Source organism: Euleptes europaea, chromosome 3 (genome assembly GCF_029931775.1).
Source record: "Euleptes europaea isolate rEulEur1 chromosome 3, rEulEur1.hap1, whole genome shotgun sequence".
Lineage (NCBI taxonomy): Eukaryota > Metazoa > Chordata > Lepidosauria > Squamata > Sphaerodactylidae > Euleptes > Euleptes europaea.
The window spans coordinates 22,237,965-22,250,140 of NC_079314.1; the positions used below are offsets into that span (position 1 = coordinate 22,237,965).

General features: G+C 47.5%; 1 protein-coding gene across 8 annotated transcripts in view; it reads right to left on the reverse strand.

Moving 5' to 3' along the window:
* Positions 1-12,176, reverse strand: part of PTPRU (protein tyrosine phosphatase receptor type U) — a 444,404-nt gene that overhangs the window by 151,622 nt on the left and 280,606 nt on the right. For all 8 annotated transcript variants that reach the window (XM_056846270.1, XM_056846269.1, XM_056846268.1 and 5 more), the window contains exon 9: positions 926-1,035. In XM_056846270.1, coding sequence (XP_056702248.1) covers positions 926-1,035 — 110 coding nt within the window. The remainder of the gene's footprint in view (positions 1-925; positions 1,036-12,176) is intronic.

Sequence of the window (12,176 nt, forward strand, 5' to 3'; positions counted from 1 at the left end):
CTTAACTGAAGGTGCCAAGGAATGAATCTGGGACCTTCTGTGGGTAAAGCAGATGCCCTACTACTGAGCCCTCCCCAGAGCAGAATACTTGCACAGTGAACAACACAGACAAACCATGTCAGTCATGGAGGTGAGAACTAAGTGGTGAAAACGAAAGCACAGAAGTGAGAACTGAAAGCCAGTATGGTATACTGGTTACAGTGTTGGTCTAGGAGCTAAGAGACTCAGATTAAAATCCCCACTCTGCTTACTTACTGGATAACTTTGGTTCAGTCACTCACTCTCAGCCTAGCCGACCTCACAAAGATGTTCTGAGGATAAAATACAGCAAGGGACAACCTGCGCACCCCATCATGAGGTCCTTCGAGGATATGTGGGATAAAAAATACTAAAAAATTGAAATAACTAACATAGCTCTCATTTTGGCTCTTGAGCCACAGTTGTGAGGTTTGCTTTGTGCAATTTCTGTTCACCCCAATCGTTGTTACTTAAGCAACTGAAGCATGCTAGTGGGGAGGATTTACCCATCTTCAAACTTCAACAGTTTCACAATACAGTCAAAAATTCCTAAGTATTTTCAATGCTGACCAGATGAGACGTCTCCTTTCATGATGAACTCAGATCAGAACTAACAGCTAACACAAGAAGAGGCCTTAAACTGAATCAAGAGGACAGGCCTTTTCCAGGTCAGTATTGTCTCCTGTGACTGACAGTGGCTCTCTGGGATCTCAGGTAGAAGAGGTCCTCCTACCTGTGCTTTTAACTGGAGATGCCAGGGATTGAACCCAAGACTTTCTGAATGATAAGTAGACACTTTACTACCTAGCCATGGACCCTCCCCATAAAATGGAAGAGAGAGTCTATGAAGCAACAGTCATAAACTAGTGCCCATCAGCTTTGAATAAAGACCATGTGGTAGACATACCTCGTACTGTGTGATGAGGCCATTGGGCTCCACTGGCTCCTCCCACTTCAGGAAAATCATGTCCTCCAAGGGAGTGAATGTTAGAGACTCCGAAGCAATGCCTCCAGGAACTTGAATAGGAAGGAGGGAGAAAATAAGAAAAGAATAAGAAGACATTCTAATTACTTGGCTTCTTTCTTTACACTCTAACCAACAGGGAACATCATATTCATTTATTAGGATATTTATAGCCTGGGTGATCTGTCCAGGACAGCTAACAATCACATTCTAAAACAATCAACAATTACATGTAGAAATAGACAGCTGTTCCTGTAGCAAGTCAAGAAGATAGACCATGTCAGGCCACCTTGTATGGATGGTCTGACTCCATACAAGGTGGCCTCACATGGTCTATCTTCTTGACTTGCTACAGGACAGCTGTCTATTTCTACATGTAATTGTTGATTGTTTTAGAATGTGATTGTTAGCTGTCCTGGACAGATCACCCAGGCTATAAATATCCTAATATTCTATCAATATTGTCTACTCTCATGGGCAGCAGCTCTGTAGGGTCTCGGGCTGAGGTCTTTTGCATCACATGAACACATGAAGTTGCCTTCTACTGAATCAAACCTTTGGTCCATCAAAGTCAGTATTGTCTACTCAGACCGGCAGCAGATCTCCAGGGTCTCAGGCAGAGGTCTTTCACATCACCTACTAGCCTAGTCCCTTTAACTGGAGATGCTGGGGATTGAACCTTTGACCTTCTGCATTCCAAGCAGATGCTCTACCACTGAGCCAAAGCCCCTCCCCTACTACCCGATCCTCTGAACTGGTGATGTTGAAGGTTGAACCTGAGACCTTCTGCATGCAAAGCTGATACTCTACAGCTAAGTCATAGTCTCCCCCCCCCCTCCGATGGTCCATTTGGTTCAATGTTCTTTAGGATAACTGGCAGCTATTTACCAGAGTCTCAGGGAGAGAAAAGTCTTTCCAAACCAGAGATTCTAAATGGAGATGCTTGCCAGGGACTGAATACAGGACCTTCTGCATGTCATGAACATGCTATAGCCACTTACAGCCCCAAAGGGTTTTAAATTTAGAAATACCCGGAAATGGGGGGAAAGGCCCCATTACAAACAGTGATGCTGCACCTCCAAAAATGGTGTTGCACCACCAAGAACGGTGTTGCAGCAACGCTGTTGCTTTAGGGAGTGTTCCCAGCACGAAATGGGTTCGGAGGCTGCCTAATTGCAGCTCCGCCCCCGGAACTCCCCTGAACGCCTCCCAGGACGCTGGTGCGGGGACCTATGCTAGGAGAACATTGGCATGCGGCCACACCAGAGTCTGATGGCCACACTGCTGCTACGGTCCAGGGGGCCCGGTGTAAGTGCCCCAACGCCGGTGTCCATGCCGGTTTGCATGGAGCAAGTAGCACAGACGCCAGTGTAGAGGTCATGCCGGCTCCTAAGTGCATTTGTGCCCCCCTTCAAGAATGTACTGCTAGCCACAGCCCCTTTCCAAGAATGTAAATATGAAGCTTCTATCCCCTAAGCCAGAACATTGGTCCCTTTTGGTCAGTAATATGTTCTCTGACCAGCTGCAGTATACCAGGGTCTCTCCCAAAATCTGCTATACAAAATTCCTTCATTGGAGAAGTCAAGGACTAAAGCTTGGGGAGGGTCTATGGCTCAATTGTCGAGCCACTGCAGAAGGCCTGGTTCAGTCCCCTGAATCTCCAGTTAAAAGGACTAGGCAGTTAGGTGATGTGAAAAACCTCTGCCTGAGACCCTCAACAGCCACTGCCAGTCTGAGTAGACAATACTGACTTTGATGGACCAAGGGTCTGATAAGGAATCTTCGTGTGTGTGTGTGTGTGTGTGTTCAAGCTGAAACCTTTCATGGTATTCTCGTGAGGACTGTATGCATGTATTTAGGAATCATCAAATCTCTCTTAAAGCCTCCCCTGGCTTTTGGCAGCCTGCCCTCTAAGAAGCTGATAACAAAAAGCAGTTTGGGTTTTTTTAAAGCCTCAACAATAAAATAAAGAGAACAGAGAGACCATTAAAAAAAAAACATCCGAACAACAACAAGAAAAAGGTGGCTAGCATCAACATCAGAATACCACCAGCAGCCCCAGCAGTAGGGTTGTGCATATCAATATACCCGATCCGAAAATAACCCCAAAATTAGCCGTTTCAGCAATATTCGGGTTTTGGGTAGACCAAATGCCCAAACCTGGGAATCTGCCCGAAGCTGAATAAGCAATTCCCCAAAAAGCCAAATAGATATTCAGCTTTTTCGGGTTTCAGCTAATCGCCTTTGCTCAGATGCACAGCTCGATGCTTTCTCCCATTTTTCTATCTTCGACTGGTTTTGTTAGGGGTTAGGGGTTTAACAACACATAGTTAAATTGTGGAACTCCCTGCCCCAGGATGTGGTGATGGCTGCCAACTTGGAAGGTTTTAAGAGGGGAGTGGACATGTTCATGGAGGAAAGGGCTATCCATGGCTAGTAGTCAAAATGGATACTAGTCATGATGCATACCTATTCTCTCCAGGATCAGAGGAGCATGCCTATTACATTAGGTGCTGTGGAACACAGGCAGGACAATTCTGCTGCAGTTGTCTTGTTTGTGGGATTCCTAGAGGCACCTGGTTGGCCATTGTGTACAGACTGCTGTACTCGATGGACCTTGGTCTGATCCTTCATGGCCTTTCTTATGTTAGGCTGAGAGTGCGTGACTGGCCCAAGGTCCCACAGCGAGCATCATGGCCTCAGTAGGGATTCGAAGCTGGCTCTCCCAGATCCTAGTCCATCACATGAACCACTACACCACTGGACTTGAATCTAGCAGTACCTCAGCACTGTAACTGCTCCACCACACTGTCCTTCGCCAATAGAGTGGCATCTTGTCCACCATGGGTAACGAGGCTATCCTTTAATAAAACCCTTCTTGTAAGGCAGTAGCTATTTCAGCATCCGTGGCAAAGATCCAGCAGCCAAAGGGCAGAAGCCAAGCGACTTTCCATCACTCAAGTGAACACAGCAAGAGAGGATTCCAAAGACGCTTTTTAACCACCTGCCCAACCCTCTGCATGTGTTTTGCTTTGGGAAACTAGTTCTGGGCCAAGCAATGAAGCCCGCACTTCAACGGAGAAAGAACAATTTGGGAACTGAGATTTTTCACAACCAAGGGGAGGAAAAACTGGACCGTTCCCTTGCCTGCGTTTGCATAATCCAAAGCTCTCTGAGCCGATTACGGCCTGCCTGAACCCTCAATCCTCCACAAATTAGCACTCGGGCAAACGCTTGGCTGCTGTATCTGCTGGTGATTCTTCCTCATGTATATTTGATAAGGAACGCCTAATTGCGTTTTTCCGAGCCAAGGCAGACGGCCTGCTAAGCCAAACAGGAGAGACGAGGAGAAAAGGAAGGGGGTGACTAGGGAGAAAAGGGCAGAGGCAGAGCAGAAGCTGAAGGACACAGCCACAGGTAGGGAGCCAGGCCTTGCTTTGCCATACGGGTCAACCCTGCTGTGCAGCGTCTCTCCATCGCCCCTTTAAATAATTGTCAAAATCACTAATTTAAACTGTCTCTCTCCCCACCCACCGCATAGAAAGTGTCTCATAAAACAGAGCAATCTAGCACTGAAAACAACAGCCCCAAAATAAAAACAATGGCCAACATCAGTACGAAAGAGGAAGGGACGATTCCTTCCCCGTTCCCCTTCCTCATGGCAGCCCTCTGGCCCGCAAGGCTACTGGACACATGATGCTGCCTTGTACCAAGTCACACCCTTGATCTATCAAGGAAAGTCAGTATTGCCTACTCAGACTGGCGGCGGCTCTCCCAGGTCTCATGGTACTGGTCTTTCACACCACCTCCTACCTGATTCTTGGAAGTGGAGAGGTCAGGCATTGAACCTGGGACCTTCTGCATGCAAAGCAGTTGCTCAACTGCTGAGCCACAGCCGCCACTAGGGCAATTACAAAATGTTGTGAGGTTCTAAACCAAGCATCTGCCAGTGAGTAGGGGCAGCCAGCCATATCCAAATTAAACGCCTTGCGGGCCCAAACGTAATCTGTCATGGGGCCTACTAAAGCACCTCCTGCTCCAACGAAGTGGAAGAAACCCAGGATTGGTTCTATCTTTTGGGGGAAGAGAGGCTTTAGGGAAGGTTGGGTCCAAACTTTTCCACTCGCACGAGACACTTCCATCAGTGGAACAGAACATTAATGCCTTCCCCCTACAACAGCCCACCGATCACCCCAAAATACTGCTCCTGGGGGACAGAGGACTGTCAGGAACAGCATTAGAGGCAAATTGGGGGGAGGGATCTAAAGCAGGAAGGCGTTCCACGCATAAGTTCCTCCTCTTCACAATGAACATTTCTACTAAGCAACTGACCACTCCCTTGCTGAGGGTAGTCATTGCTAACTAGGGTTATTACAGCTAATCTCCAGACAACAGAGCTCAGTTCCCCTGGAGAAAAAGGCTGCTTTGGAGCGTGGACTCTATGGTATTGTACCAGCTGAGGTCCCTCCCCTCCCCAAACTCTGCCCTCCCCAGGCTCACCCCCAAAATCTCCAGGTATTTTTCGACCCAAAGATGGCAACCCTATCCCAAACCCTGGCAAGAAGGAAGAACGGCTGCCCGGGCCAGGAGCTTTGACAACCAGCTGCTCCAACTCTGACTGACAGGGCTTTGTGTAAATATCTAATCTACGAGCAATTTGGCTGGATTAGCGTGGCAGGGCTGCTCTCTCTAATTATCAACAACCTACAATAATAACAATGACAAAATCAACCACCGACATTGGCGACATAACTAGGATCAATATTCACTGATTTAGCGCAGACTCCCCCCCCCCCATTCCCTAATCTCAAGGTTGTCATTAGGGAGGAACGGCACAGGCAATTGCTTCCCAAAGATCACTATTCATGAACGGTTTCATCCGCCGCAGGCTTTAAAGCACCCTCTAATTTTAGGCAGAATTGAGCAATTATGCATTCTTTCAAAAGAAGAAGAAGAAGAAGGAACCAGCGCTACCATCCGAACACAGAGACAGAGCCGACAAAGTAGCAGAAAGGAGAGGAAGCCCAAAGTCATTATTTGCAACCATTAGGTACGCGGAAATTTCCTCGGTGGAAATGGGCTTTTAGGTTAAGGGGATTGTAATGTTTGCATTAAAACCATTATTCACATTATCCCTATAATTACAGAGCTGTCCGATTCTGAGGTCACATTACTAAGGCTCGAGGTTTCTCGTCTTTCTGCCAAACCCAGGATGAACATTCTCTGAAAATGAAAATGCACTCTTGTTTAAAGAAGAAGAAAAAATACTTCTTTTTGGTCGAGATGAGCAGATTTCCCTGGTTCTGTTCCTTTACAGTTCCAGGTTCCTTCTCTGGACTGTTCCTACGCTTCTTAATTCTGGAGATCTTCTAGGACAGGGGTCGGCAAACTCATTAGTCAAAAGAGCCAAATATCAACAGTACAACGATTGAGATTTCTTTTGAGAGCCAAATTTCTTAAACTATATAGGTAGGTACACTGTTTATTAACTTAATAAACTTTAATTAAAGTTTTAAGTCTTAATTAAACTATAGGTACACTGAATAAAACTTGATATCATACTTAATAGTGATCTTATTTATTGATAAAAAATAAATTGTAAGTCCCTGCCATTTCCCCCTCCCCGTCTGGAGTCCTCGTCTGGAGGCCTGGTCTACCGCCATAAAAGCCTATTGGTAGACCTGGCCTCCGGCTGAGTCCCATTGGGAGGCCAGGTCTACCCATTGGCTTTCTTGGCAGTTGACCTGGCCTCCAGAGGCCCATAGAAGCCAATTGGTGGACCTGGCCTCTGAAGGGGGACTTTTTCCCCTCCGCGGAGTCCAGGTCTACCGCCAAGAAAGCCAGTGGGTAGACATGGCCTCCCAATGGGACTCAGCCGGAGGCCAGGTCTACCAAAGGAAGCCCGCCCCGCCCAACAGCTGATAGGCAGGGGGGGCAGGAACCGCCGAGCTGCCCGCCCAGCAATCGCGCGGCTAGAGGGGAGGGGAGGCTTTAGCCTCCCAACCATTGAGGGCAAGGGAAAGGGGGACCTGGCCATTCTCCACGGGGGGGGGGGGAGAGACAGCGCGCCCGCTCGCCTGCTCCCTCTCTCGCGCTCGCTCTCTCTCTCTCTCAGGCGCGCCGGCTCCGCAGTCCGGCTGCCAGCGCGACACCAAGTTCGGAGAGCAGCACTCAACAGGCCAAAGAGCCGCATGCGGCTCGGGAGCCGCAGTTTGCAGACCCCTGTTCTAGAAGATTTTCTAAAAATCAATTCTGACAGTGTAGTATATACGATTTACTGCTACTTAATGCAAACATCAATATCCATATAACCTTCAAACCCTCCATTCAATATACATTGCAAAACAAGCAACCTGGATGTGACTGTAACTATAATTGCATTCCCCCCCCCCCAAGGTGCACTCTTGATGGGCATGTGTTTCTGTGCACAGGTAAGATACTACACAAAAAGAATCATGGTAACAGTGTATATACTGGCCGTATCAAGATTGCTTTTTTGTAATGTTTTATCAATTACCATACTTACATCGATTGAAAATTGAAGGATCTGAACAAAATTGACAGATCTGAAAACGATGGCAAACAGTGCTCTGTACAAAATTTGGAAATGGAACAACAGAAGATTCCTAATGTGTCAGTCTTGCTTTGGAACTGATTCCTTAGGAATTGAGAAGTTCAAAAACTGGGAATTCCTGCTTCGGTGCCATGCTTTCAGTTCTCGTTTGGCAAGAAAGCTGAACTGCACAAGCTAGTGGAGTTCTCTTATTAGATTTCCTGATGCATTTTCAGTCTTAAAAAGAAGGGGCTGGAGCGTGACCAGGGTTGCAGTACTGCAGAAGGGGAGAGTTAATTCGCTTTGCTGCACCACTTCTCCAAACTAAAACATCCTCCTTATGGCTGCTTTTAGAGTTGGCAGTCCAAAAAAGACAGAAACTATACGAATACTCTTTCCCCCTTTTTCTTTTTTGCCATACAGTCAAAGATGACATATGAGGACCCCATAAGGTTTTCAAGGCAAGAGACTAACAGAGGTGGTTTGCCACCGCCTGCCTCTGCGTAGTGAGCCTGAACTTAACTTCCGAGATCTGACGAGATCAGAACATACGAACATAAGAAAGGCCACCCTGGATCAGACCAAGGTCCATCGAGTACAGCAGTCTGTTCACACAGTGGCCAACCAGGTGCCTCTAGGAAACCCCCAAACAAGACGACTGCAGCAGCACCATCCTGCCTGTGTTCCAAAGCACCTAATATAATAGGCATGCTCCTCTGATACTGGCAAGAACAGGTATGCATTGTGACTAGTATTCATTTTGACTAGTAGCGATGAATAACCCATTCCTCCATGAACATGACCCCTCCTTTCTTAAAGCCTTCCAAGTTGGCAGCCATCACCACATCCTGGGGCAGGGAGTTCCACAGTTTAACTATGCCTTGAAGAAATACTTCCTTTTATCAGTTTTGAATCTCTCACCCTCCAGCTTCAGCAGATGACCCCGCGTTCTGGTATTATGAGGGGGGGGAAGCTTCTCCCAGTCCACTCTCTCCACACCATGCATAATTTTATAGACCTCTATCATGTCTCACTTTAACTAGCCTGGGCCATCCAGATCATGGAATCTTTTCCCCCACCACAACATTAAAAGCAGTTGGAGAAAAAGGAAATAACATGGGGGGATTGAACCTGTCTGTTACTTGAAGCCATGGCTCTGATTCAGATTAGTCCCTCTGCCAGCAGCCCGGGGCGGAGGGGAATCACAGAACTTCAATACATGTCTTAGCTCTGAGAAGAGTAGGCTTTGCACAGGTAAAATGGTTTGAATTATTGGGTAGGCCAACTGTACTGAATTTTTTTACAGAAAATCAAACTGTTGATACCATTGGCAAGAAAGGAGAAGAGTGAACCGAGAATCTACTTCCCAAATATTCAGCTGTGTACTGACTGCCAGGCTATTCTCCTTGTCTTGTGTACAAATGTGTGTAACGTGATAAAAGCACTCTAAGCGGCCACAGCTAATTTTTGCAGCACTCAAACAGATCCTATCGTTTCATAAGGAATCATAGGGCAATCTAATTCATTTCAAAACAACCACAAAAAATAAAGTATTCCCACTTGACTTACCGGCTAATTTAATCAGATATGAGGTGCCCTACGCAAAACACTTATTGGATTATGAAAACCTTTGGGGCAGATACATGAATTTGCACTTGCCAGCAGACGCGCAGCCTTCATCTGTGCTCAGCACTATGCAAATGCTGCATTTTATTACAGGCATTTGCGACACACCTGAGGTATCGAGCCAGAGGGCACCAAGGACTCAGTTTTTCTGGAATGTTTTGCTTTGGTTGCATTACTCGTCTCGGAAAGCATAGAGCAATTCATGTGCTACTCCATCCTCGCAATTTTTCAGTGGTGTTTTGCATTGCGCTTCACAGACTGTACTGTGAGATCACCTCCTGCAAAGGAAGCTGAGGAGTATGGTTCCGAAAACCACCATATGTCTGCGATGGCTACAAACACAGCTTGTTCCTGCACTCCCTCCCGTGGGTACAACCACAATTTCTTCCTATGTTCCTGCACTCCTGCCCCCCACATCTCCTTGGATATGGAGCACGTCAAGTTTCCTGGGTTGCAAAATCTTCAGTCTTGAAAGAATTAATTTCTTTACACCTCCCTTTTCTCCCCAGTGGGGACCCCAAGCGGCTTACAACAGTGTGATGAGAGCGGAGCGTGTGCGCCAGCCCTCAGCTGGCCGGCGAGCAACCCGGTGGATTGGTGGGATTTTACCCACTACCACCGGGCACCTGGCAACTCTAGTTATTATACAAACTGGAGTTTAGAGGTTGACTGGACAAGACAGCTTTCAATCATGCTCCATGTGTAAGAACAATGCAACACCAGATGGCTCTGTATATAGGGGTTCCCAATTCCGTGCCCGCTGACACCTTTTCTGGTGCCCGCTAAGTGTTTTTAGAAAGTGGGTGGGGCCAGGTAGGGCTTTTGCCCAGCAAGGCTTCTGATTGACTATTAGAGATTTGATTGGCTGCGCAATTAAAATAAGGCCTCAGCTACTTACTGGAAGCTCTAACCATAGAGTTTCTGGTGATTGATAGAGCTACCCTTTTTCATTTCTGGGCAGCTCTAAGAATCATCAGATACTCTATGCTCAGAACTTCCTGTTAAGTACACGAGACCTTATTTATCTTGTTAATTTTCCTCTCCAGGACTATCATGCCCCCCATTTGGCCCCAGTTTCCACCCGCCGATTAGCTGATCATTGGCTGGCAAAATGTTGCAATTGGCTGGAGGTCTCCCACCATAAGCGGGCAAACAGGGACCCTAGATATCAACCTGATGGGCTCCACAGTTCTGGGCGACAAGGAACACGAGTAGGGTTGCCAATAGGGTTGCAAGGTCCCTCTTCGCCACCGGCGGGAGGTTTTGGGGGCGAAGCCTGAGGAGGGCGAGGTTTGGAAAAGGAAGGGACTTCAATGCCATAGAGCCCAATTGCCAAAGTGGCCGTTTTCTCCAGGTGAACTGATCTCTATCGGCTGGATGGTTGCTAGTACCTGGAGGCTGGCAACCCTAAACACAAGAGAGTTTCAAAGCAATCTTTGCAGGGACCACGTGAAGTGGCAGGCTGCTGAACTTCTTCAGTAGAGTGCCACTTGCCGCTGGAAAGCTCCCATCTGTTTGGGAGGAGCAGTCTGCCCAGCCAAGGCCTCTCTGTTAATGAGCCGTTCCATCTCCTAATGGAAGAGCTTCATTATTTAATGTTTTGGAACAACCTTTGAGGGATCAAATGACAGCGATAGGGCCTTTTTTTTCTCCAGATCACTGATCTCTGTAGGAAGCGAACTGAACTAGGGGAAGGATTGGTCTCGGAACCACCCAAGCTTTTGAGCCTCTCTGCCAGGGCCTGGGGGCGGGGGGGGGACGGGACACACGACTTTACATGCTTTCCCTCAGCTTGCTGTCAGTTTGATGATGAAAAAGACAGCTAGACAAGGAGGAAAGCTCACAGTAAAGCCATGAACACATGAAGCTGCCTTATACTGAATTAATAGGGTTGCCAACCTCCAGGTAGTAGCTGGCGATCTCCTGCTATTACAACTGATCTCCAGCCAATAGAGATCAGTTCATCTGGAGAAAAGGGCCGCTTTGGCCATTGGACTCTATGGCATTGAAGTCCCCCCCTCCCCAAACCCGCCCTCCTCAGTCTCCGCCCCAAAAACCTCCTGCCAGTGGCGAAGACTGAGGAGGGCAGGGTTTGGGGAGAGGAGGGATTTCAATGCCATAGAGTCCACATGAACACATGAAGCTGCCATACTGAATCAGACCCTTGGTCCATCATAGTCAGTATTTACTCAGACTGACAGCGGCGCTCCAGGGTCTTCAGGCAGGGATCTTTCACATCACCTACTCGCCTAGTCCTTTTAACTGGATCTGCTGGGGATTGAATTTGGGACCTCCTGCATGCCAAGCAGAGGCTCTGCCACTGAGCCACAGCCTCTCCCCTCACAGAGGAGCTGTGTGCGTAGGAATAAAGGGATTGGCCTAGCTAGCTCCTACCCACACCAGGCTCTCTAGAAGGGAGCATCTTCTTTGCGATCACTCTGAAACACTGTGCTAGAGAATGAAGCATCCCAGATTTTGGAGGCACTCCCAGCATCTCCACTTCCTGACATCCTGAAAGGGATCCCTGATTTGGAGACATGTTTTTGTATCTGCTTCCAACAGTTTGCCTCATGTGGTATTTTTAGCCCGTGGCATTCAGAATGTCTCCCATGCTCACAGGGAACAAGGCATTTGCTGTCTTCTACCACAGAGTTCTCATTCCAAACCGTCTGAGAGAATGCAGACTATCTCGCCGTCAGTGTCTGTGGTTCTCCTTCTACAATACTGCCTTCTACAACTGCCTTTAAGAACTCTACATTGATGTATGGGATAAGACGCCTCTGGAGTTCTGAGAAAGAGGAGGGGGAACATCCCCACGGAGAAGTTTTTTAAAGAAAAAAAAACCCTTTATACCACACAGTGCTGATTAATATTTGCGACAGTCAACACAAATTGAAAGTATTCAAAATATTGTCGAAGGCTTTCACGGTCAGAGTTCATTGGTTCTTGTGGGTTATCCGGGCTGTGTAACCGTGGTCTTGGTATTTTCTTTCCTGACGTTTCGCCAGCAGCTGT